General features: G+C 34.3%; 2 protein-coding genes across 6 annotated transcripts; both read right to left on the bottom strand.

Moving 5' to 3' along the window:
• Positions 1–3,166: 3,166 nt before the first annotated feature.
• LOC112740946 (probable acyl-activating enzyme 16, chloroplastic) lies at positions 3,167–15,994 on the bottom strand. 5 transcript variants are annotated; one of them, XM_025789684.3, is made up of 19 exons: positions 15,608–15,891; positions 15,175–15,189; positions 14,885–15,076; positions 13,918–14,032; positions 13,088–13,175; positions 12,092–12,303; positions 11,649–11,767; positions 10,919–11,068; positions 10,756–10,823; positions 9,348–9,453; positions 8,409–8,567; positions 7,594–7,647; positions 7,434–7,514; positions 6,583–6,720; positions 4,675–4,834; positions 4,342–4,421; positions 4,090–4,235; positions 3,497–3,554; positions 3,167–3,407 (listed from the first exon to the last, which is right to left on the bottom strand). In XM_025789684.3, exons 1-19 carry the CDS (start codon positions 15,740–15,742, stop codon positions 3,315–3,317), a joined length of 2,169 nt encoding a protein of 722 aa, XP_025645469.1. In that variant the 5' UTR covers positions 15,743–15,891; the 3' UTR covers positions 3,167–3,314. The 5 variants fall into 5 exon arrangements, with proteins under 5 accessions (XP_025645469.1, XP_025645471.1, XP_025645470.1 ...); XM_025789686.3 differs by lacking the exon at positions 15,175–15,189 and having other exon boundaries at positions 13,088–13,180; positions 15,608–15,994; XM_025789685.3 differs by lacking the exon at positions 15,175–15,189 and having other exon boundaries at positions 15,608–15,962.
• Positions 15,995–17,831: 1,837 nt separating this feature from the next.
• On the bottom strand, positions 17,832–20,084 carry LOC112740564 (uncharacterized). Its single transcript, XM_025789218.1, has 6 exons — positions 20,024–20,084; positions 19,640–19,911; positions 19,275–19,486; positions 18,892–19,166; positions 18,376–18,800; positions 17,832–17,873 (listed from the first exon to the last, which is right to left on the bottom strand). Exons 1-6 carry the CDS (start codon positions 20,082–20,084, stop codon positions 17,832–17,834), a joined length of 1,287 nt encoding a protein of 428 aa, XP_025645003.1.
• Positions 20,085–24,860: the final 4,776 nt, after the last annotated feature.

Genomic DNA, 24,860 nt, shown 5'->3' with positions numbered 1-24,860 from the left:
TATATTTATTAATTAATTAACTAGTACTTATTGTATATTTATAAGTGATGGTGATGTTATCATTTTTTATATAAATTAAACTTCATTATTCAAAGTGAACATAATGTTAGTTTGACTGGGCGTGTGAGGAGTTTGGTGGATGCAATGGAGTCTACCACCACATATGAGTCTGGTATTAATTAATTAGTCTTGCTTGACCAAATTAAACAATAACATAATTGACTATATTAATTTATAGTTTTTATTAGATAGATATTTTACAATAAAATATAAATTAATAAAAAATACAGTACGAAAAGAGAGTTTGATGTGCCAATGAGTAATAGTTCAAATGGCATAGTTTTCCCATACTCAATTAAGAGGTTGTGGGTTCGAGTTTCATATCTTTGGTAAAAAAAAAAAAAAAAAAAGAGTTTGATGTAGTTTAAAGAAACCGCAATAGTTAAAAAAGAGTTAAAATCTGATAGCTAGTTAGGGTGTTAGTTTTTTATATGGTAAAGTATATTTTTTATTTTTAAAATTTGGTAAAAATTTTAAAAATATTTTTAAATTTTATTTTATTTTAATTTTATTCTAAAAATTTTTAATTTGCATTAAATATACCATTGACGGCTAAATTTTTAAAAATTTAAGACCAATCTAATAATAATGCATGAAAATTATGCTTGATTTGCTTGTGTTAAGACCTGAAGGTTGTTCTTATAAAATTGTTATTAAATTGGTCTTAAATTTTTTAAAAAATTAGCCATCAGAGATATATTTGATGCAAATCGAAAACTTTTAGAACAAAATTGAAACAAAATAAAACTTAGGGATATTTTTAAAATCTTTATCAAACATCAAAAAATACTTTGCCCTTTTTTAAAAAAATTGGAAAGTGGGTTTATAAAAACTAATGTAATTAATATATTAAATTTAAAGATTAATTAAAAATTGATAATTTATTGGCTAAATAATATTTTTCTAATTTACGATGCTTTTAAAAAAATAATATTGCAAGAATACATTTCTTTAATATATTCCAGTACTTGTGTCCATATCAGCATGCATGCAATAATACATCCCCTCTAGTTTATGTAAGAGGCAAAGCCGCAAAGGTCGCCTGTCTTCATTGGCAACAATATAAATAATTAAATATTATATTGCTCTTTTCTTAATATATAACAATATAATATACCCACTTGTTAAGAATTATTACAGATAAATGAATAAATGCATAATTGAATAAAAGGGAATAACTTAACCAATAAAACACATTTACCATTTCGTTTTATATTACAACATTAGATCACCATTTAGTTGATGTAATTTTAAAAAGAGGCTTGCTATACATACAAGTCTTTTTTACTTACAAGTTTTACAAGTTGCTACACATTAGGGTCTTTTAATGCGTTATTCAGTTTCCAAAACGCTACACTCACAGTGGATTATGAACGACTCTTCTTCCTCTTCCTCTTTCTCTTCCTCTTCCTCTTCCTCTTCTTCTTCTTCTTCTTCCTCTTCCTCTTCCTCCATGTATTTCTTCGTTATTTTCTTTGCCTTTTCATTAATTGTTTTACTTGCGTTTATTACTGGTATTCTTGCTTCTTTTTTTTTCGATTTTCATGGTTTCTGAAATCAAGCTTTGAAATCATTTTGAAGATAATGGAACGTCAGAAATACACCCAAACGATTATAGAAATACACCCAAACGATATTTCTTCGTTATTCTCTTTGCCTTTTCATTAGTTGTTTTACTTGCGTTTATTACTGGTATTCTTGCTTCTTTTTTTCCGATTTTCATGGTTTCTGAAATCAAGCTTTGAAATCGTTTTGAAAATCATGGAACTTCAAAAATACACCCAAACGATTACAGAAATACACCCAAACGATATTTCTTTGTTATTCTCTTTGCCTTTTCATTAGTTGTTTTACTTGCGTTTATTACTGGTATTCTTGCTTCTTTTTTTTCGATTTTCATGGTTTCTGAAATCAAGCTTTGAAATCGTTTTGAAAATAATGGAACTTCAAAAATACACCCAAACGATTACAGAAATACACCCAAACGATTACAGAAATACACCCAAAGGACACCTTATGCATAATTCAGAACTCTTTCTCTTTCTCCTCCTCATCTTCTGCTGCTTCTTCTTCTTCAAAAACGATTTCAGAGCTTGATATCAAAAAATAATGGAAATCAAGAATAACGAAAAAAGAAAACAAAGAGAAAAGCACGTAAATGAAGAAGGAGAAAGAGAAGGCAAAAAACGAAAGAAAAGAAAAAGAAGAAGAGGAGGAAGAGGAAGAAGAATGTGCAGCAAGAAGAAGAAGACGGTGCAGTGAAATTGTGCAGTAACGGTTGAAGAAGGAGAAAGAGAAAGCAAGAAACGAAAGAAAAGAAGAAGAAGAGGAAGAGGAAGAAGAACGTGCAGTAACAGTTCAAGCGCGTTAATATAATAACTTGTAAAGACTTGTATAAAAAAATGCTTGTATGTGGAGAATTTTTCTTTTAAAAAAATTATTTCTAATAAACTACTATCTGTAGTTTACTCATAAATATTTAGAATGTTGCTTATTTAAAAAAAATAAAAATAAAATTGTACTTATAAAATATGAATTTCAATTAACAAAGTTATTCGAGAACTAGGATTTTAAAATTCGTGTATCTACATGTCTCATATCTGTGTCTGTGTTTCATAGCTTCCTACTATTCTCCATTTCTATTATCCATCCTAACTAACTTCTAACTCACTCTACCAATTTGTTATATATGAATATGACCTATATACATGAAATGAATATATGCATAACCTCCAATAGAACTTGTTAGCAAAAACCCTTTCATATGTGCTACTTTACATAATAACTTATCCAACTTGTATTCAACCAATAATTAAGAATTATCCTTTTTTATTATTCTTATTTTCCTTGAGAAACTTTTAACTCTCCTTTATTGTAGAAACCACGTTTTTCTCAAACTAGCCCTGTTATGACTCATATATAAGTCATCTCATTAAAGAATCTATCAATCATAAATCCAAAAAGAAAAACTTTCAATCTAGCCATTGATTAGCAAAGGGTGGTGATCCAATTCATAAACAATTTTGTGCATAAACAGACAAACGTTCACTGAGAAACTGATGCATAATAACAATTAAAAAAAAAAAAAAGAAGTGGAGAAACAAAGGACAGCAAAACAAATGGATGATATTATACACTGCCTGTGATATATGTAAGCATTATTATTTATTGAAATGTCACACAAGGAGAATAACTTAAGATTTTTGCACAAGTCTTTAAATACACAAACACTCGTAGCACACCATTTAAGTTTGTCACTTGTATAGGTTTTCTATTTGATCCCTGTATTGAGCCACAACTCTATCCCTTCGGATCTTCATGGTGGGTGTCATTAGCCCATTATCAATCTGTCATTTAAGTGAAAGATTAGTCAAAGATATCAATTCTTTCGTGCACAAAACATAGACAAATACTGCTACTATGAAGTTAATCTAACCGTGAAGGGATCATCAACGACAAGAATTGGACCAATTTGAAATGAAAAATCAGATGTCCTGCATAATAAAAGAAAAACAAATAAATAATCAACACAAAAACATAGGGGCAAAACGAGTTGTTCAATGAAACGGCAAAGGATGAATTTTATGTTTATATTCTCTTTTTCTCATCAGTCAACCATAAACCACAAAGGACGGACACAGCACCTTGCTGTTGGCATGTCATGTGTGCGCATCTTCAACAGATGTTGGTTTTCAACACTCAGAAACAAGTTTTAACAATAATTTTTTTCCTACTACTTGGAAAATGCTTCAAACACGGTTATGTATAATGTAAATAGGGTTGAAAATGTCAATAAACTTAATGTTACAATTTTTTCAGATGAGCCAGCATTCTTAAGTTTAAAGTAGTAAACATTTGCAGTTTTGACACTAATGAAAATGTGCGAATCTTAAATTATAAAAGCCATGCTATTTTAAGTCTCTGTGTCCATGTTGTGATGGTGCCAGTGTTTCATAGACCAAAAACCTAGTATGGAGTCCCTATGTGTGTATGGGGATTTAATTCTCTCTGAGTGAGACAAAGTCTTACCAGGTGTTCAATTCTTTATATAATAGGCTGGTCACTTTTTCCTGACTGATATCTGAACTGTTTGAATCTATAACTGACAATTCCCTTGCCACTTTTAAGACTTCTTCTTTGTTAGGAACAATTAAAGCTCCAAGACGTCGCTTATCCTGTATGTTAAACAGTTATTAGTTTTGGAATACGAGACTACATGAGATATAGTTAAATATAAGTAGTCAGCTTCAATAATTTGAAGACATTAAGGCTCAAATTCACCTGGCCAATAACGACAATTTGTTGTATGAGGGTACTTTTCATGGCAGCTTCTTCAAGTTCACCTGGTTCAACATTTTCGCCTACTCTTGACCAAACAATTTGTTAGTAGGTAAATAAAGGGGGAAAGCAATTATCAACTTTCAGCATGCTGTTTATGCTGTAAGAAAGCACATAGTTGCAATCGGGTTATAAAAAAGTTTAAAAAGAAAAGAAACACTCTAACCCACACAGTAAACATGTAACCTTTTAAGGGTTTACAAAATTTTGAATTAACAAGACACACTGACATAGGCTCAAATGCAACAATTCAAAAACTATGGACTACTGGCCTACCTGTTGAAAGCACAATAGTGTCTTTAGCACGACCTTCCAGAACTATCACACCACCAGAATGGCGACTCCGCCCAGTTGAATGATGGGGAACAATCCAACCTATATCACCAGTATTCAGCCAGCCATCTCCATCCAAGGCCTGATTTGTAGCTGAAGGATTCTGACATAAGAATAAGACATTTAATGTCGCAACTTGATCATGTTCCATGCACATGATGCAAGCTCTTGGCTTACCACTACTTTTGACTGATGTGATCATTACACGGGTTACTTTTTAGGCAGAAAATTTAATATTTCCAAATAAATTAAAAAACACCCCATTGCAAGTAAGTATTTTACATAGAAATAACTATAATATTCATACTTCTACAGGGTTTTTTCTTCCTTTTTTTTTTTTTAATTTTCATTTAAAATAGAAGAAAAATGTTCAAAAACTAAAAACGTAACAAGTGAAAACCTTGGGGGAAAAAGTTGCTCTAGTGCTTTTCCCCAGCTAGTTAGTGTTTATTTGGACGCTATTAAAATGGTAAAGGAATGTCTTTTTTCACTCTTTTTTTATTTTTTTGTGTGTGGAGCAAAATTTTAATAGTAAAAGTAAAAGAACTAGAAAAATTAAAAAAAAAAAAAAAACATCTTTTTTAGAAGCTACATTTTACATCTTTTTTTAAAGATTTTTTTTACTTAAAAAAATATTTTTAACATAATAAATAAACAAAAAAGTACTTGTTTATTGTACCCAAACATAATTATTAGATAAAAAAATATTTACATAAGATATACAAACATAAAATTACTTTTACTTTTCTAAAAGATCTTTCAAAAAAAGATCACTTGAAAAAAAATCTTTTCATAAAAGTCCATCCAAACAAACCCTTAGAATAGCTTCCTGAAAAGCATAACACTCTAATAGTCTAATATGTCTATCTATCTATTTATAAAATATTAAATCTGATACCAAGATTGTTGTAAAATATATTCTTGATGTCTTAGATAATCTCTAGCTTAGCCACAACATCATTTTAACAAATTTGTCATTCTATAATTGAACCTAATGCCACATCAACTATTTTCTTTCCTTTCCTCATTTTCACTTCAAAGCTTCCATTATTATTATATGGTTAGAAATGTAACATTTTCAAATTGCTCCTCTTTAGTGGACCTTAAGTTACACCTTTTCTCCTCCTTCGATTAAATTTCGCCTTCCAATATTGTAAACCTTTCAATTTGAATGTGAATTAAATATTATCAGTCACTTAAAACACCATTTGAACCACTCTCATTTTTCGAATAAGATTTTTATTCATGCCTATACTAATATAGTTTACTTGGTTTCCCTTATTTCGCAGGGAAAACTCTAATCAATGACTACACTCTATTGCCAAATAAACAGCGTTATTAAGTTGGCATGCTTCATATTTCATGAATTCACTTACATCAGTTAATGTCATTGAATGGGGATTGCATTGTTAGAGGCATATAAAAATAATGTATGCTTTGTGCAATGTTGTTGCACAACTTATAACTTTGCAGTGTTTTATTGTTTGTGACATTGGATGCAATAGAAGAATAGTGGATACTATAGTCTGGGATACATGAGAGTTATAATGGTAAAGACCGATAATAGTTATTTGTCATTTTCTCTCTTCTTATTATTCTATGTTAATTTAATAATATAATCTAATTGATATTTTAAAAATATTAAAAAATCAGATTTTATATACTTATAATTTTAATTTTCTAATGATAATTGATCTATATTTTAATTATATTATAGACAATTTTTATTGTATTTTCTGCGCATCGTGCGGGGTCAATCCAGTTAAAAGTAGTTACACTATATCATTGTTTTTCTAACCAAACACACCATAGGGCACACATGTAAACTTGCATATGGACGAAGTAAATTACCTTGTAGTATCCCTTCATCAATGCTGGGCCCGTCACTTTCAAAATTCCCTTTGAACCAGGTGGAAGAACTTCACCAGTTTCATAATCTACAACTTTAAATTTTGTATGCCTAATTGGATGCCCAGCAGATCCAATAACCTTCAAACAATCAAGTCTGTGACCTTTTCAGATAAAAGCACCACTCTTCGCAGACTCAAGGTAAAAACCAATTAGAAGAATGCAAATTATGCTATTATTACGAGTACCAATGTCTCTACATGGAAACAAATATACTTTGCTATAATGGGGATTAAGGTATCTTATCGGAAATGGAATAAATAGAAGAGAAAACAGATAAAAGGCATGTTGACACACTACATTTGATCTCATTTAGCCTTTCCTTTCCTTAAAAATGGCAGCCCGGTGCACAAGCATCCCGCGTTAACGCAGAGTCCGGGAAAGGGCCGCACCCAAAGAGTGCAATGTACATAGCCTAACCTAATAATTACAATTTCCACAAATTGAACCCATGACCTTGAGGTCACACGGAGACAACTCATTGCTCCAAGGCTCCCCTTCCCTCCCTTTCCTTAAAAAAGAAAAAAAAAATCCCATTCTCAATATATACTATTGTCCCATCAACCCCCCAAATTGAGGGAAAAAGGATGAACAGACAAATATATTGAAGGTTAGAGGGAAAGAACACATTACCTAAAATAGCTTGTTATTAAGAAAAAATGCAAGATTACGTTTAGAAAAATGGCAAGTTTAACCACTTTAAAAGTAGAGTAAGAATTTTAAACAGAAAGCACCAGCAATATGCTTGAAAAAACAATGGCATAATATTATAGAATTTATATTCTGCTGCTTACATTACATTCAGGTCGCCGAGCAGCAATAACTGGTGAAGTTTCTGTTAAACCATATCCATTCTGCACTTTAACACCAATAGCCTGTATGCATTTGAAACCAATGACATTAAATAAAGCAAACAATATTCTGCTTACTAGTTAAAAAGGTGTAATACCAAACCTCAAAAAATTTGTCAACATGAATAGGTAAGCTTCCACCACCGCTTACTCCAGCCTGCAGAGTGCCAGAAGATTCACTTGTTATGAGCAGAAACATTTCGAAAAATATTAAAAATGAGGAGCATGGCATAAAATTTAGTATAAAGTTGGAACAGTAAGGGACTAAGGGCCAACCAAAGATGACATAACCAAAACCAGCATTGTTTTTTCCCCATTTATTTTATGCCCCCCCCCCCCCCCCTCTTTCTTTTTTCTGTCTCCAACCCACCACCAAAAAAAAAATTCATTCCAGTTAGGAAACTTTTCCTTACTATAATTCAAACAAAGAAGAAAACCTTGAGACTTGAGTTGAACTTTACTTGACAAACCAAAGTTCATAGATAATGTTTGCTCGAGTGCTGCCACCAATAAACACACACCCTTTAAATTAAAAAGAAAAACAAAAACAAAAAGTCTCACCGGACTTTCTAAAGCTAATTTACAAAGGAGAATTATGAGCAAGGAAATGGTGGAAAATATTATAGAAGCAAACAACTGACAGACTCAAATAGAATAGAATCTTAGAAAAATCTGGATATTTTGGAATGGAGGGAATACTGTATAAATAGTCAAAATATTTGAATAACTAACCACTAACTAGGTTAACTAAGTCAATAGATGATTACTCAAAACCCACTTTAAACATCTTCAACCAGTTTGCAAAGTACTCATGGAAACATAAACTAGAAATATTTGCTCAAAACTTAATGCAAGGAACAACCAGTATGACACACCTCAAAAATGAATAGAAATTAAATAAGCATATAATAGCAAGACCTTTGATATTCCAATAGCTGAATGGATTTTACTGTAGACCACTTTCTTTGCCAACATATGAATTGGAAATATTATTGCAGCAACTACTCTTGCCCACAACCATTCCAACGTTGAATACAGATAAGAAGGCTGCTTCTCATTCTTTGTTAGACATTTACCCTACAAACATAACCAGAGCTTATTAGAGAAAATATATTTGGGAAGAAGTAGAATTACTACGTATATACTCTTGATCTGATGAAAAAAGTGCACTGTACTCATAAATAAAACTTGTGAATATAGTGGGGGAAAAAAGAAAATAAAAAAAATTATTGGACATTTATCTACCATACCAGTTATTGACTTATTCAATCCTTCACAAAGCACACATACAGCTTCATCCATGCATTATTTTATTTTTCAATCCAAAGCAAAAGACAGAAAACATGGTTTTTCTCAAGTAACAAATGAGCATGAACTATCTCATGAATGATGTTCGGGAAAGAAATGGTTCTTTAACGACATAAGATATGATTAGGCAATTTGTTGGTGCTTGGACAAATTTCTATTTTGTTGTGCCTTATCTTATCATAGTTTCTTTTCTTTCCCCTTTTTTTTGCACAAAAAAAAAAAACTAATTCAGTGGCAGCACAAAGTGTCATGCAACAAAATTCTGTCCAAACATTAGGGTCAGCCCATAATCTTTTCATTTTTTCGCTCCAGAAAAGGAAGGAAGCTGGAAAAAGACTTGTATAATGCATAGAAACCATAATAGGACTGGTCATTGTGGGAATATTCTTAGAATAACACCGTCAACCAACATTTTTATGAACATATTTAATGAGTTAAGAGCAACACCAACTGTTTGTGTATAAAACACATTATGTGATAACATCATTAAATACAAGTGAATTCATGTTAACATTACAGAGACCACACAGTGAGAGCTAATGATCAGACCTCATAAATCCGCTTACACTCCATGTATGCTAAGCTGATCCTAATGAATGTGAGTGCAACAAGCTTTCTGATTAGGGAGCTTGTAGATATCTGCTTCTGGATGCCACTGCAGAAGGTACAATCCACGGAAACAATAGCAGTCAAGTTTGTGAGAAATATAAACCTTCTAAATGAAAAACACAACATGTGATTAAGAAATTTTACAATCTGGTAGGATCTTCAAAAGTACAATATACATTAAAAAAAGAACCCCCCCCCCCCCTTCTTTTTCTCTCCCCCTGTCCTCTTTGTTTAGTTAAAAAGATCTTTTGGCACAAAAGTTTTCTTCTCAGAGGCACTAATGATAAGATAATCATGAAAGGTTGAGTGAACTCCTTGTCAAAATGCTAGCTGTAATTAATTCTCCTGATGATGAAATTAACTATATTACTCCTGTCCCCTCACACTATAGAGAAATTGAACTAGGATGCGATTCATTAACAAAACCATGTCTAATGATGAATCTCTATGCACCAGTGTACAAAAAGAGAGAAATTTGTTGATAGAAAAGGGTAAAAAAATATATCCTATTAACTCTTCAATGACCAAAATAACAGATAGGTGGTGGTAGTGAGGACCAAACTACTTTGAATATTTATCCATATTTTCTCTGAAATATTTTATTTAACAAAGGCAGATTTTTGTAATAACAATTAAAAGACTAAAATAATAAACTGCAAAAATAGAAACAAACCAAAACACAAACATTGAAGACGTAGGTTCACTTACCAACAACTACAAGCAAGGGGGAAAAGCAATAGCAAAAAGTTCATCACCAAAGTACCAAAATTACTGCTTTTTATCAAACCCAACCCCAAATTCACGTAATAACCTCTACTCAAGCAATTCTCTCAATCATCATGAACAACAACAAAGACACGTCCCACTTAAATAATTTTCTCATCAATGCTAGACCATAAGTACTAGAAAACTAATTCCTTTTCTTCCTTTCAGTTTTCTATTTTCTTCTTTGGATAAAAGAAGGAACTTCATTCTCTTGCTTAGATTGCTTCTTTGTTCCTATTAGCGAATATGGGTTGTAACATAATTAAGAAACACAACCTCCTCCACAGCATGGGTTTTAATTATGAGTCAGATTGCTTCTGTTTCCTATTGATATGGGTTTCAATTATTGGAAGGTATACATTGCAGGATGTTTTAGTTCTCTTTTCCATCAGCATATTAGACATTAGCAAGAACTTGATTTATGATCATTTGGACTAGAAGAGTGGTTTTTGAATTTGGAAAGAAAAAAGAAATTCTCCAACACTAGAACTATTCCTAGAAAGAATTCCTTTTCAACATGCGATATCATGGAGTAGATTATCAATGCAATAGGTATTCACAAGTTCATAGGAAAAGGGTTTACCTATATAATGTTTCATAAACTAGAGGAACTGAAATCAAGTAATGTGGTTGATAACGCTTCAAATCATCCTAGAAGAGAAGAAACTACAGGATATTAATACATGAGGAAATATGTTTTTATAATAACATACAATACATGAAACATCTGATTAAAGTAGAAATACCTTTAAGTTTTTCACAGTTGTGTATACTTGTTCAACACCGTATGAGAAAATGAAATACTCACAAGCTCTTTCATATGCATGCCAAGGAGGCAGCATGCTTAGAAATCTATCCCCAACTTCAGCAGGAACAATATCCCATAGGTTTTTAACCTAGAAATTCATTAAGAATGAAATATAGTATCAATGCAAGAATTATCTTCACATAAAACCAAGCGAAACTTATCACTGCGACATGGTAAATGAAATAAACAAAACAGACTCCAGCACTCAGAAAGCAGGATACATTTTTATCCTCCATTGTTTAGGTTTTCGTTAGGAGAACATCTGTTTTCTTCTCAAAAAGAAAACCATAATTAACGTTAAAGCACAATACGTGAGTCAATGATAACAGTATTTGTGTGCAGGTGAGAGATAGATAGAGGGGTTGAATACAAAGTCTGTTGGTTGCAGTATAATGTGTTGATAGAGGGGTTGAATACAAAGTCTGTTGGTTGCAGTATAATGTGTTGACTGCCCCAACCCTAACTTTAGCTAGACTCCAGGGTCATATCACAAGTATATTCAGCGAATGGAACATCCCTCAATCATGCTTCACAAAGAAATATAATTCATGCATAATTAAACACAACCTATTTTGGGATCAACACCCTAATACATAACCTACATCTACATAGCCCATCTAGAAGTATGATTTGCTGCAACGGATTTTACAAAAGAATGAAAATCAAACCTGATGTAAAAGATTCCGATGAGTAAGCATAACACCTTTTGGATTTCCAGTTGTTCCACTTGTGTATACAAGAGTAGCAATATCATCAGACTTAATTGCTTCATACTTAAATTGATTATCTGTAATCACATCAGAGAGAAGATAAGTTCCACCGAAACCAAGTATGGTTCCTTCTGATGATTGACAGAATGACCAATAAGTTTGCGCAAAAATAAACAAATAAAGAGAGAGAGAGAGAGAGAGAGAGAGATTATGCTTTTGACTTCTCTGGTCATTGCTAGCTAAGACTCTCTTATCGTTTATTTTTCTTCTTCCTCCCCAACCCCACTCTTGTTTAGTAACTGTTTTGGGGTTCTTGTGTTGCCTTATTTGCTCAATAAAGAAAAGGTTTTAGCAATATAAATAGAGTTTGTAGGATTTAGAGCAGGATCTAGGCTACATACCACCATCACGAGAATCAATCAATGCCATGCGACTCTCACGTCCCAAGTCTATGACTTCTGTGAATGTGAAGACTGGCACCTCCTTGTTTCCTTCACAAACCAGGGATGATTTGTCTCCCCAAAGAAGAATAATATATCTCATGGAAGCCTTTGCATAGAATGAATTTGCAATCCGATTAAACATTTCAGGTGTGTCCACAGCTAGTGCAACGCTGAATGCAGCAAAGTCAGCCACTTTCTATCGAATCATCAATAAATATACAGAAGATTTAAGAATTTATAAAATTAATTAAGAAGCATTAACAATAGCAAAACACCATCATAGTTAAAGAACAACTATATTGGACTGTAATTTCCCATTTGTTGTTTGCTAAGGACTCCATCTTGTTCTTGGAAAATGAGTGGGTTATGAATGTTCTCTCTATTTTTCAATTTCTCGAGTTATCCTCTGGTTTAAAGATCAATATGTCCAACAGTTGCTTATCTGAGATTAATATAATTCCTCATGACCTTTCTGATTTTGCATCTATGGCTAGGTGTCCTATTTTGGAGTGGCCTCTTGTTTATCTAGGTGTTTTGCTGGATGACAATCCTAGATCTATTTCCTTTTAGGATCCTAATCTTGAAATATATCTAAACGATTGGGACTATAGAAAGGGGCCTATGCCTCTCCAACATTCTACCATACTTCTTATCCTTGTTCCATATTCCAGTGAGCATGGCAAATTCAAAAGATTATGGGGAACTTTCTATGGTATGGTGCTTTGGATGCAAACAGGGATCATTGGGTGAACTGGGAAGTTTGTTGTGCCCCCTAAAAAGGAAGGAAGCTTGGGTCTCAGCAAATAAGGGGCAAAAGAGAAGGAAAAAAAGAAAAAAAAACTCCTGTGTTCAAGAAATACAATTAAGATGCAATCACTATGAAGCATAAATACTAACATGGAAACAGACACATCAGATTTTCAAAATTGTAGGACATGGAAGTATTAACCAAACCTTTCAGAGTGTTGGTATATTTGAAACAGCTCTTCAATTGACGATCTTGTTCCCCTCACGACATTGATTGCTCCACTTGCCATCATGCCTAGACTAAAAACATAGCATGGATGTCATAAAAACAAAATTATTACAACCATCTAGCCTTAGGAGTTGTAAATACTTGACCCCATATATACCGAGTACACACAGTCATGCCCCCATGCCTATTCATATTTCACACTGCCCATCAACTTATCATAATACAGACAAAGTAAGTTAATTGAGAACTCACAGACTAAGTATTTAAATATGATAAGCCTGCCACTGATCTCAACATAGACTCCAACACGATAAATAAAAATTCATTATTTCACTCATTAAACACAAATCAAAATGCAATCTAGCAGTGAAGATGACAAAAAAATATCTAGCAAGGGAAGTGTTTAGCCTTGTTATCGTCTAAATAATAAAATACTACGGAAATGAAAACTTTGGTAATAACAACTGCATAAGAAGCAACATGAAAAACTCCTCTTGATAATTTTTATATAGAAATAAGAGTAGTGATCGTTTTACAGAATCAAAAACAAAAAGGAAAGTTTCACAAAACAAGCAATGTCAAATCAATGATGGGCTTTTCATCTCCACAATAACTTATTTACAAATAATCAATTTAAAACTTCGTAAATTGTGCTTTTAAAATGTTAATACTTCCACGTTTAGTTTCTTTTTCCCCTTCCTTTTTCAAATTTCTTTTGAAGAAACAAGAGGAGCAACACCACACTAAGAGTGGATAAAAACTAAACGCTGAACTCCTAAAAAAAAAAGAATACATAAAGTTCACACACCTTGATCTGCTACAAGCCAGCGACATGAATTATCAGCAAAAAGTGCAATCTTTTCCTCTGGTTTTACTCCAAGAACTCTCAAGCCTTCGGCAAAATCCAATATTGCTTCCTCCAACTGAAACATTTGATATGAAGTGGAAATGTAAGAAAGACAATAGAGAATGATTTGGATAAGTTTCCTACATTGCACAATATAGGAATGGAAACCAATAACAATGAACATCAATCTAATAGCTCTAATAATTGGAATATATTCACACTATATAACATCAATATGATTACATAATATAATTCAACAATCTATGATTAAAAACAATCATATTCATATTCTTTAAGAAGTTATTAGATAGTGTAAGAGAACCCAGTCTAAAAACATTGTCAACTACTCAAGGGTTTTGGAGGAAGCACAAGAAAATGCTAACATCTTGTGGGACGAGATGAGAAGGTCAAAGTGTTTGAATGGACACATTGGGAAAAAAGACAAGTAGGTACCTGCTATAGAAAAGATAATAGATTCTTGGTTTAGGCAATCTATTTATGAGTATAGAATCTGGAAATCACCAACAAAGTAAGAGTAGAATGGACGAACAACAGCCAACTAGTTAAGTGTTACAAGGATAGCAAGAAAATTTATAGGAAAACTGAAAGATTTGAATCTAAACAGCTCCTCTAAAACTATGGCTTGTGATGTGACAATATAACGTTGATGTTTAATAGTTCTTTTTCAAATCGTTAGCAAAAGAAATGGTTATCACCATAAAGAACTTCCTCCATAAATTACACATTCTAATCATGAATCAATTCCAATTTCCACAACCAAAATCAGATTTTACCATTCCATCAAAAAAACCAAACTCTTCTTTTCAGACTATGAATGAATACTACTAGGGCACAAGTACATAGTACTACAAATGACCAAAATTTCCAGTATATGGAAGAAGCAAACTATTCAAAATAAACAAATTACCTGTTTATAGGTCATTGTTGAAGGAGGATCATGATATGGATCTATTAAGGCTACTTTATCACCATACTTCTCAGCAGAGGATCTCCAAATGTCAGGAATAGCTTTCCACTCATCCGAGGCCACCACGCCATTCACAGAAAGCAGTGAACTTTCTAGTAAAGGGGAGCACCTTCTTATCTGTACTTCCTTTGTCTACATGGAGAAGTTCGTAGTTGGAAGAAAATAAATCAAATAATCAGGACAATTAATAACTGCAAGTTACACCCCAGAATCTAGATCTCCAGAATTACCTCGCACGTTCGCACCTATATATACCAAATTTAATTTACTTAGAGATTACTAGTTTCTCCCTGAATAAATTACTATGATATTGATTAAAGAAAATGCAATTTTCAACACGAAAATAATCATGATAATATGCAAGTGGAATTTCATATCAGAATAGGAACCTCCACACTTACTGCATCGGCATCCACGTCCTCTTCCCAGAAAAAAAATCCATCCAGTTCGAGACAAAATAAAATACTATAATATTAAGGGGAAAAAATAAATAAATAATTCAACATGGTACCAAATTTTCCACACCTGCAAGCTAAAGTCATGTGTACCAAATTTCATTGACTTTGAAGCTCAACAAAGCTATCATAAAAGTCAATAAAATCATGAATGGTACGAAAGGTTGACTCAAAACTGTTAAAAGAAAAGCAGGGAAGAACGAAATACCTTAGAGTCAATTTGGCAGTAAACGCAAAAACGACGGCGTATAGAAGGTTTGATCCTGGCGAAGGTGTAGGTGCTGTAGCGAGAATAGAAGAGAGGAAGCGCGTGGGTGGAATAGGTGAAAGGAATCGTCGACATTTTGTGAATCTTGAGTTAGAAGAATGCGCGAAGAAACCGAAGAAATGGCGGAAGAAGAAAGAAGGAAGCAAAGGACGTTGCAGTTGGAGATAGGAAAGTAGGAAACACTAGAATATACGAAGAGTTGCATATGACAGAGACAGATATGAAGTAAGCCTTGAAAGTGGAGAAGTGGATTTGTCGGTTTGTCGCTCTTGACCCCCTGGATATCCATTTTCAGATGAGTTATGACTTATGACCCCTCAACATTTCACTTTTTTCGTTTAGACCACCAAAGATATTGGTAGTTGCGAAAGGACCACACAATTGATGAGATTTTTTTTTTCTTTTTATTTTTCACTAAGGACAAAAATTAATTCATTGTAGATCTGAGTTAGAGTAAAGTATCAATTCGGTCTCTATCTATTTTTTTGAATGACAACGCGACCCTTAACAAAAAACACGATCTATTTCGGTTCCTGATCCTGTACTCTGTCTGCCAACGCGGTCCTTCTGTCACTTTTATGGCAAAAACTCGACTGAAATTGGCAAATTGCTGACACGTGTAGGCGAGTGGATGACATGGATGGCTTGGGTAGTTACGTGGAAGATAGAAGCCCACGTGGCTAGGTGAAATGGACAGGTCCTTTCTGTCCTCGTCTACAACACAAAAACGCCATCGTTTTGAGGTTTCCAGGCGTCTTTATTAGACGAGTCCAGTCGTCTATCTCCCCTGTTTCGTGTATGAAACCGATACCACCATGAGCAATAGCAGAGATCATGGGAGTGGAAGAGATGCGTCGAACGATGAGGGTATGAGTATTTTTGTGAGCTCCGTTGGTAGTGCTAGAGCGAGGAAGAAGAAAATATTCGCTGCCCCGAAATGTAATTGTGGGATTCATGCAATTCTATTCATGTCGTCAACACAGTCGAACCCTAATAGGCTATTCTTTGGATGCCCAAATTTCAAGGTATGAAATAATTAGTTATGTTCATTTTCCTGCCAAGATCTGTAGCAAGCATCTCTTCATTACAATTCTAGTTTTTCCTTTTTTTACTGTGCAGATTGCAGAATCTCATTGTAAATATTTTCTATGGTTGGATGAATATGTTTCACTGTTTGAAGAGGAGCAAATAAATTATGGTAGTCTTTATGGTCGGAATCCAAAGCAAAATCATTTGTTGGATGCAGCTATTTCGATGGAGGAGAAAGTGACTAAGCTAGAGGACAGAGTTTCTGGGTTAGAGTTGCAGATGAAAAATTCTAGGCACGTTAAGTGTAATAGGGGTTTTAGTTATCCATTGATGGCTATTGTGTTTGCCTTTGGAGTTGTATTTGCAAGTTATCTCCGTTAAACTGGATAGCAGATAGTAAGTCTATGGTGTTGTTTTTGTTTTGGAAGGGCCTGTTGCTGAAATAGTTGTATCACTTAACAGTGTAAATCCGAATTTATTAAATGAAATAGTTGTGTTGCTTGTTTGGAAAAGATTGACTGTGTGAAAAAATAGAATGTGTTATACTCTAATTCTTTCATTCCATGAAAAGCAATCTAGTAATAACTAATAGTAATATGTAACATTAACAACTTCATACAGTTACCAAATGTCAACATCTTGTGCACAAGGTGACTGCAAAAGTGGGCAACATACAGCCTTATACCAACATTAGCAGCACAAAGATAAATAGAGTATTATAGGTCCTTAATTCACATAGGCTATCAAAACAGAAAACAAAAGACTGTTTGTTGTGGCTGTATGTAAGCTAGTTTATCAAAAAAACATCATCTACTTGTTGGAATATAAACATAGGACTACACTTCTAGTTCTTCCTACGAGGCCTAAATCCAGGAGTGGGAATGAACTTGAATAGTCTTGATGCGGTCCCAGAAGTTGCTGCGGCCATTGTCTCAGCACTAAGTCCATGTTATTGACTTGGTTTATGCACCTTTGATCCAGTAGGAGCATTAATCTCGTTGTTGGATGGAATTTGTGTGTTGGTAGGAGTGGAAGGCCTGAAGTGAGGTCCAATGATTGGAGGACTCTGATTCATCATAGAAGCTTGAACAAAGGTGGAGGAAATTGGTGGCCTAACAATTGGTTGCTTCATCCTTTATGGAGGTGGGTTATTCAAGTTGGGGGTCTCAGATGCTACCTGTAAACCAACAGTATTGCATTATGTGAAACAAAAAATAAGATTAAAACATTACTATTTATAATGCAATTGTGAATTATGTCACTTACAACTTTTGGTTGGAGAGCAGACTGTGAAAGAGGAATTTCATCTCCTTGTCCCACTGTTGTACCTTCTTTTGGTGTTGATTTAGGTAGCTTCTTTTTTTATTTTTTTGCCTTTTTCTACATTCATAAATAGTATACATCTCAATCTATAATCAACAATAAAATTCATGAACACATTTAAACTAAGCAACCCTACAAACTACTTACCACAGGATCCAGAGAAGTTCCTTCAACACTAGCATTCAGATTATTTTCCTCACCAACTTGGTTTTGTGTGGGTCGTTATACAGATATGGCAATTAAATGCTTCATCAATTTTTGCAATGACAATTAAAATCCTGACCAACCTATCACTTGACACTTAAATCCTTAACCATTCTGATGATATGACAAATCGAACCCTAAAGAAGCCATACCTGTGTGGTGCTAGCAGAGTCCACTACTAGAGCAGACTTCTTCAAATCCCTCATTTCCTTCTTGGTCATAGGCTTCCAATTAGGATCTTTGGGTGGATTTGAGCATGTTTTGTAGTAATGACTCGTTTGGCCACACTTGTTACAAGTCACCTCGAATGTCTTCTTGGCCTTGTGGGAATGCATCTCCGTCTTCACAGAATCGACTTTTCTCTTTATTTTTGAACGATGAGCAGCTTTCTTAATTTGGGGAGGTAGTGGCTGTGGTGAATCAGTTGGGGTCCAGTATTCTTCACTGTTAACTGGATTAATGCAGTGTGAGTAGGCTGGTCTGATAGCATCCATTGTGAACCATTTATGCACAAAATTCTCTGGCTTCAACCCCATCTTCTTAGCCATGGTTGCAACCGCATGTCTGCAATACATGCCTGTACACAAATTATGTAAACAAAATATCAAGTATTTAAAGACTTTACATTTATTAAATAGGCCAGCCATATAAGAAGATGAATTGTATACCAGTTAGCTGCCACACATTGTAGGTAGATGTCCTGCTTTGTAAGTTTACTCCAACCATATGCCTTTGCATATGAACTTCAAACAGTATTCTATCAGAATCACCAGCCCAGATTGCTCTCCACTTGGTACTCTTGGGTTTGATAAACTGATAAAGCTTCTTCTGCTGCACAGGGGCCAAGATACCAATGTGGTTCTCCAGTCTCTTCTTGTGCATAGCCCTTTTCTTCATGATGTAACACCTCAAGTCTCCACACATCGACATAATTGGCTTCTTCCTGTATTCAACAATCTTGGTGTTCTACACCTTACACATATTGTTCGTTATGTTGTCAACCTTGGGCCCATGGCTAAAATGGGTCTTGCACCACACACCCGGGTCAAACCTCTGTAGATACTCCCAAGCTCCCTCATTCAGTTTTTTTAATTTCTCCATGGCACTGCTGAATTCTTGAAATGTTGTACAACGAGAGCACTCCCATACCATCCGATTTGTTTGTTCATCCTTAAAATGTTTTATAAAGTTCTTCCAAATATGAAGAACGCAGTTTCGGTGATGGACAGTAGGGTTCACTTCCTTCATTGCCAACTCCAAACCCTATGCAGATTCGTAAATAATAGCATTGTGTTTAATTAAATAAAAAGTAAACTCAACTTCTAGCTACAACCACTACAACAATTATGTAACATTTGACAGAACATGTAATTAAGTTAAAATAAGAAAGTGTAGTTGTTAACTGAAGAAACTTACTTTTTGTTGGTCAGAAATAAAGTTCCACCCATGTTGTGGAACTTCACCCAAGTCTTCTTTCAGTAACGTAAAAAACCACTTCCATGTGTCCTTGCATTCATTCGGGACCACTGTATATGCAATGACATAGAAGTGGTTATTTGCGTCTTGTCCCACCGCACTTAGAAGCTGCCCACCATAACGACCCTTCAAGAAGCAGCCATCCAACCCTATTAGTGGCTTACATCCCTCCTTAAACCCCTTTCTTGCAGGCATCCAAACTAATGTATAACCTATCGAATAGTGGCAGGGATTCAGGTTGGGGAATTACTTCCATCAAGGTAGTTGATCCTGGGTTACTTCTATGCAATTCCATAAGGTAATCAATCGCGTGTCTTTCCATACTATGCCTTTTCACTCCTAATGACAACCTCTCTCGCAAAACCTTCAATGCTCTAGCTACCATTCTGGGATTGATTTTCACATTGTATTCATCTATCATGTGATCCCTAGCTGCACCTAGCTTCAGGTCAGGCTTTGTGAAGAGCTTCTTAACTAACTTATCAGTCACTCATGCTCTATCAGCCAAGTTGCTAACAAAATCCCGTCCACAATTGTGTTCATTGTAAAGAGTCTTGATCTGAAAGCAACCTTTTGAACTGTTCCAAGAAGTAAAAATTAGCCAAGGACATTCTTCACCTGCACAAGCTGCCTTCACTCTCAAATACTCATTCTTAATGTATAAAACATCTTTACCCTCGTGCACAAAATAATCTTTCAAGGCTTTCTTGAATGATTCCATAGTGGGGAACAATTGTCCAACCTTAAATTGGACCTCACCATATTTAGTGTCCTCATCAAAAGTGTCATAGGCTGTTTTACCCTCATCTCCAGATGAAACTGGACTATTGAACACCTCACTTTCATACTCATAAGGTTTCTCATATTCACTATCCAGCTCTGTTGTAGTTGGGTCTGGTACATGATCTTCAGCTCCATCAACAGCATTTGTTGCATCCCCTCCAGTAGGCCCATGTTCTTTGGAGCTTCTTGGGCCTCCAAGCTCTGGTCTAGGCCCACTATTCTCCCCCTGCATACCTTGCTTACCAAGCCCCTCCTTTAGCACATGTTTTCTCCTAGCACCAGAGTATTTCCTACTAGCCTTTTTCTTAGCTGTTTTAAGGGACATCTTTGGCTCATCCTTAGCTGACTTAGTCCCTTTCTTCTTAGCCACACCAGTTTTATTTCTTCATTTAGGTGACATCCTTTCCTTAACTCGAGTCTTCTACTTGTTCTTCTTCTTATTCAAACTGTCATTACTCCCATTGTCATCAGACTCATAACCAGGAGGAGGCGGCTTATAAGCCTCAACCTTAGCGCTTTCGTATCCATCATCCGAGGAAGATGATGATGACTTAAGGAAAATGCCATCACTAGAAATCACAACTTCCTTCCCAACCCCATCACCAACTACCTTTGGCAAGTCTACAGGATGACCAAAGTTGATGTAAAATTCATCTGTATGCCTATTTTTATTAATACCCTCGCTTAGTTCATTATTTTCTTTATCCCCGTGAATGACATGAAGTCCAGATTCCATATCAGAGGCAGTCATATCACACTAGTACATTGTCTTAAACTCCACGTAGCCTAACTCTTTAAACAAAGCAACCAATCAAAGTAATTAATCAGGTCAACATCCATTGGTGGCCACCTATGAACTTTTTCATGCATGTAGCTAAGAATTCCTTCATTGTCCTTATTGAAATTCCCCCATGGTGAAACACAGGGGTTACCAGACATTCAGACATCTGAAAAAGTGCAAAAAAATTTTGTTAACTCCTAATTCAAAAATTTAAACATGCAACACAGTTTCTTCAATCTTACATCAATTTAAACAGACAATCCTAATAATCTGTTCCAACTTTCAATAATTTTTTAACACATCTCTACACTTCCATCTTATTTAAATACATAAAACTCCTAAGATATGGCAACAGAAACAATATTTTAACCTCTCTCTACCCCCCACGGCTGAATGCAAACAACAATTGTAGAATGAAGACCACACACAAGCAAAACAGTGAAAGAGACAGTAGCGACACCAACCTTAGCAATCAGTGCTGTGTGGCGAACCGTCCAACTTCCGTCAACAGCGCCGTCCAACAACCGTCTACGTCTCCGTCAGAAGCTTCGTCAGCAACCTTGTCACCAAGCTTTTCACCACTCACCCCTGCCTTGATGGAGAAGAGAGTTATGTGCTAGGGTTTAGAATGTAATTGGGTTAGAGGGTCAAGGGGTCTTTAGGGGATAACATATAAGGCGCGAAACCAAACGACACTTGAAAACCTCAAAACGATGGCGTTTTTGTGTTGTGGACGAGGACAGAAAGGACCCTGTCCATTTCACCTATCCACGTGGGCTTCCATCTTCCACGTAACCACCCAAGCCATCCATGTCATCCACTCGCCTACACACGTCAGCAATTTCCGTCGAGTTTTCACCGTGAAAGTGACAAATGGACCGCGTTGGCAGATGGAGCACAGGGTCAGGGACCGAAATGGATCGTGTTTTTGGTTAAGGGTCGCATTGTCATTCGGAGAAATGGACAAGGACCGAATTGGTACTTTACTCTCTGAGTTACGTCTAAAGACTAATCCACAATTGACGAGGGTTTTTGTTTGCATGTTTTGGTCTTCTTTAACAACGAGCCGGCCTAGTTATTACTTTCTGATGTGTGGGTTACAACGACCAAGACTCCTCTCTGTGAAAGCAGCAACGACAAGCAAATGGAGTCCATGGAACGGATTCTCATATCAGAGAAAGACAATCGCCACCATCACAGCACTCATGTTCTGTCCTCAAGTTCCATCACTGTCTAAGCACTCCCTCACTAAAGACGCTGCTCGTTTGTGCACCACAAATAGTTAGACCACAATAAATGGTGACGGTGAAGATCACGACATTGAAGGCAATAGCAACATAATGCAAATAGAGTTCCGAAGTTCAATTCCCCACCAACGACGATTATAGAGCGAGCAGACACTTTCTCATGGTTTCCAGGATGAACATACGCTTTCTCTTTGATTGTAGCTTACAGGCTTTTGACAATAGTTATTAGATTAAGTGGGATAAGATGAGTAAATCTCTATTTTTGGTCCTTGAAATTAGTATAATTATTCATTTTGTTCTTCGAAATTCAAAATTTACTATAGTGGTCCTCCAGATTCAGGTTCAGGCATCAATTTAGTTTCTCAATCTTTTTTGGCAATGTATTAGCAAATGAAGTGTTGAAATGACAAAATCTTACCACGCTGGATGCTCTAACAATTAGGTGACATGGTAACATTTGATTTTGGACTCCATTTAATCCTGGAACTTTAACTTTTTCTTGCTCCACACCGTCCTTCTCATCTCGCACCACTTTTCATCACTTCTTCTCATCAAATCATCAATATTATTTGCCCATGTATCATTTACTATGTCATCATTACATATGCACTAAATTGGTCCCTGAAATTAAATGTCGTGCACAAAATTAGTCCCTTCATCAGTTTTTTCTCTTTTTTTTATAAATTAAATTTTTTTAATATTTTTAAATATACTAATTTTTATTTTATCTTTTCACAAGTTATTTAAATACATGTGCTTTTATAAAAATGTTTTTAAAATTTTAGTTTTGATTATACAAATTTTTTTTACAATATTTTATTAAAAGAATTATATGAAATATTAATATTGATTTAGTAAAGAGTGTAAATTAAGAGTATAATAATATTTCTTAATACAAACTATTTAATATTTAACACCTTAATAAATATTTTAAGAATACTTGACAAGGCACTTGTTAACTAATATAAATTTATTATTCTCATCTGTTTTAAGAATGTCCATTCTCCATATAATTGACTTCTGACTAAATTAATAAGATAGATTTATACAGTCGATTATAAGAATTCATTTTATCTATAATTTAGCTAGACGGCCTTTTCATATAGTACACTATTAATTAATATAAACACTTATTGTAACCATGACTTGAACAGTATTAAAACAGATACAAATAAACAAAGAGGCAATAATAAAATTTTGAATTTAGCTAACATGTGCTTTAATGATATAAGTTAAAATTATTAGTTAAAAATTTATTAAAAAAAGTTGTATAATAAAAAATATAATTAAAATTAGTATATAAAAAATATTGAAAATTTTAAATTTACAAAAAAAAAAAGAGAAAAAACTTATGAAGGGACTAATTTGGTACACGACATTCAATTTTAGAGACTAAAATGAGTCATTTGGTGCAAAATAAGGGACCAAATTGGTGCATATATAATGATGACATAGTAGATGACACGTGACATAATTCGACACATGACAAAAATAGCATTGTGATATGTGCCATAACCATCCACGTCAGCATGTCCTATGTCGCTGACGAACACGTCATCATACCGTTAAGCGTGACCAAATCTTGAGGTGACATGTGTCACCAAAAATCCACGTCATCAAATCAGGTCAACGTATCGTTAATGAAAAACGGATTAGGAATTAATATGGTACAATTTTTCTAATTTCAAAAACATAATTAATACAATTGAAATATCAAAAATAATTTTAATACACGGCAACAATCTTAGACCATTTTAAAGATTTAATCCAACTAAAAGGCCGTCTAAAACTGAAACCAAAAAATTGTTTATGCACTTGCCATGTCTAATTTCAGATTCACATATCCTCCCGAGTCAGAGGCAAAAATGCAATAATAAGAAGACCACATTAACTTGTTGGCTGGTAAAAAACAAACACTTCATGTCAACACCCTGGCACTAGCACAACATGTATCTTATGGTTGTTGTGCCAACCATGGTTAGGAATGGCAATGAGGGGATAGGGGGCAGATTTTTACCATTTTCGATTTTATTTCATTCTATAATAACTCGCATTGAATTTGTTCTATTTTTTATTTGCATATAGTAAAAAGTTAAATTCTAACTCATTCTTATAATTATAAAAATCTAACAAATAAAATTATATTTTAAAATTGATATAACTATCATTACATACATAACATAAATTAACATAAAAATTTAAATATGATACAATATTATTAATAATTTTACTAATTATTATATATATATTATATATACCGGAGCGGATTTAATATAAACCCAATCCCGTCCCGTCCCGTCCAAAAATTCATCCCGATGCGGAGGTGAGTAATTACCCGCTCCGAACGGAT

Source organism: Arachis hypogaea, chromosome 14 (assembly GCF_003086295.3).
Source record: "Arachis hypogaea cultivar Tifrunner chromosome 14, arahy.Tifrunner.gnm2.J5K5, whole genome shotgun sequence".
NCBI classification, from domain to species: Eukaryota; Viridiplantae; Streptophyta; class Magnoliopsida; order Fabales; family Fabaceae; genus Arachis; species Arachis hypogaea.
Note: the sequence above shows the minus strand (reverse complement) of the source record. Positions and strands in the feature narration are given on the sequence as shown.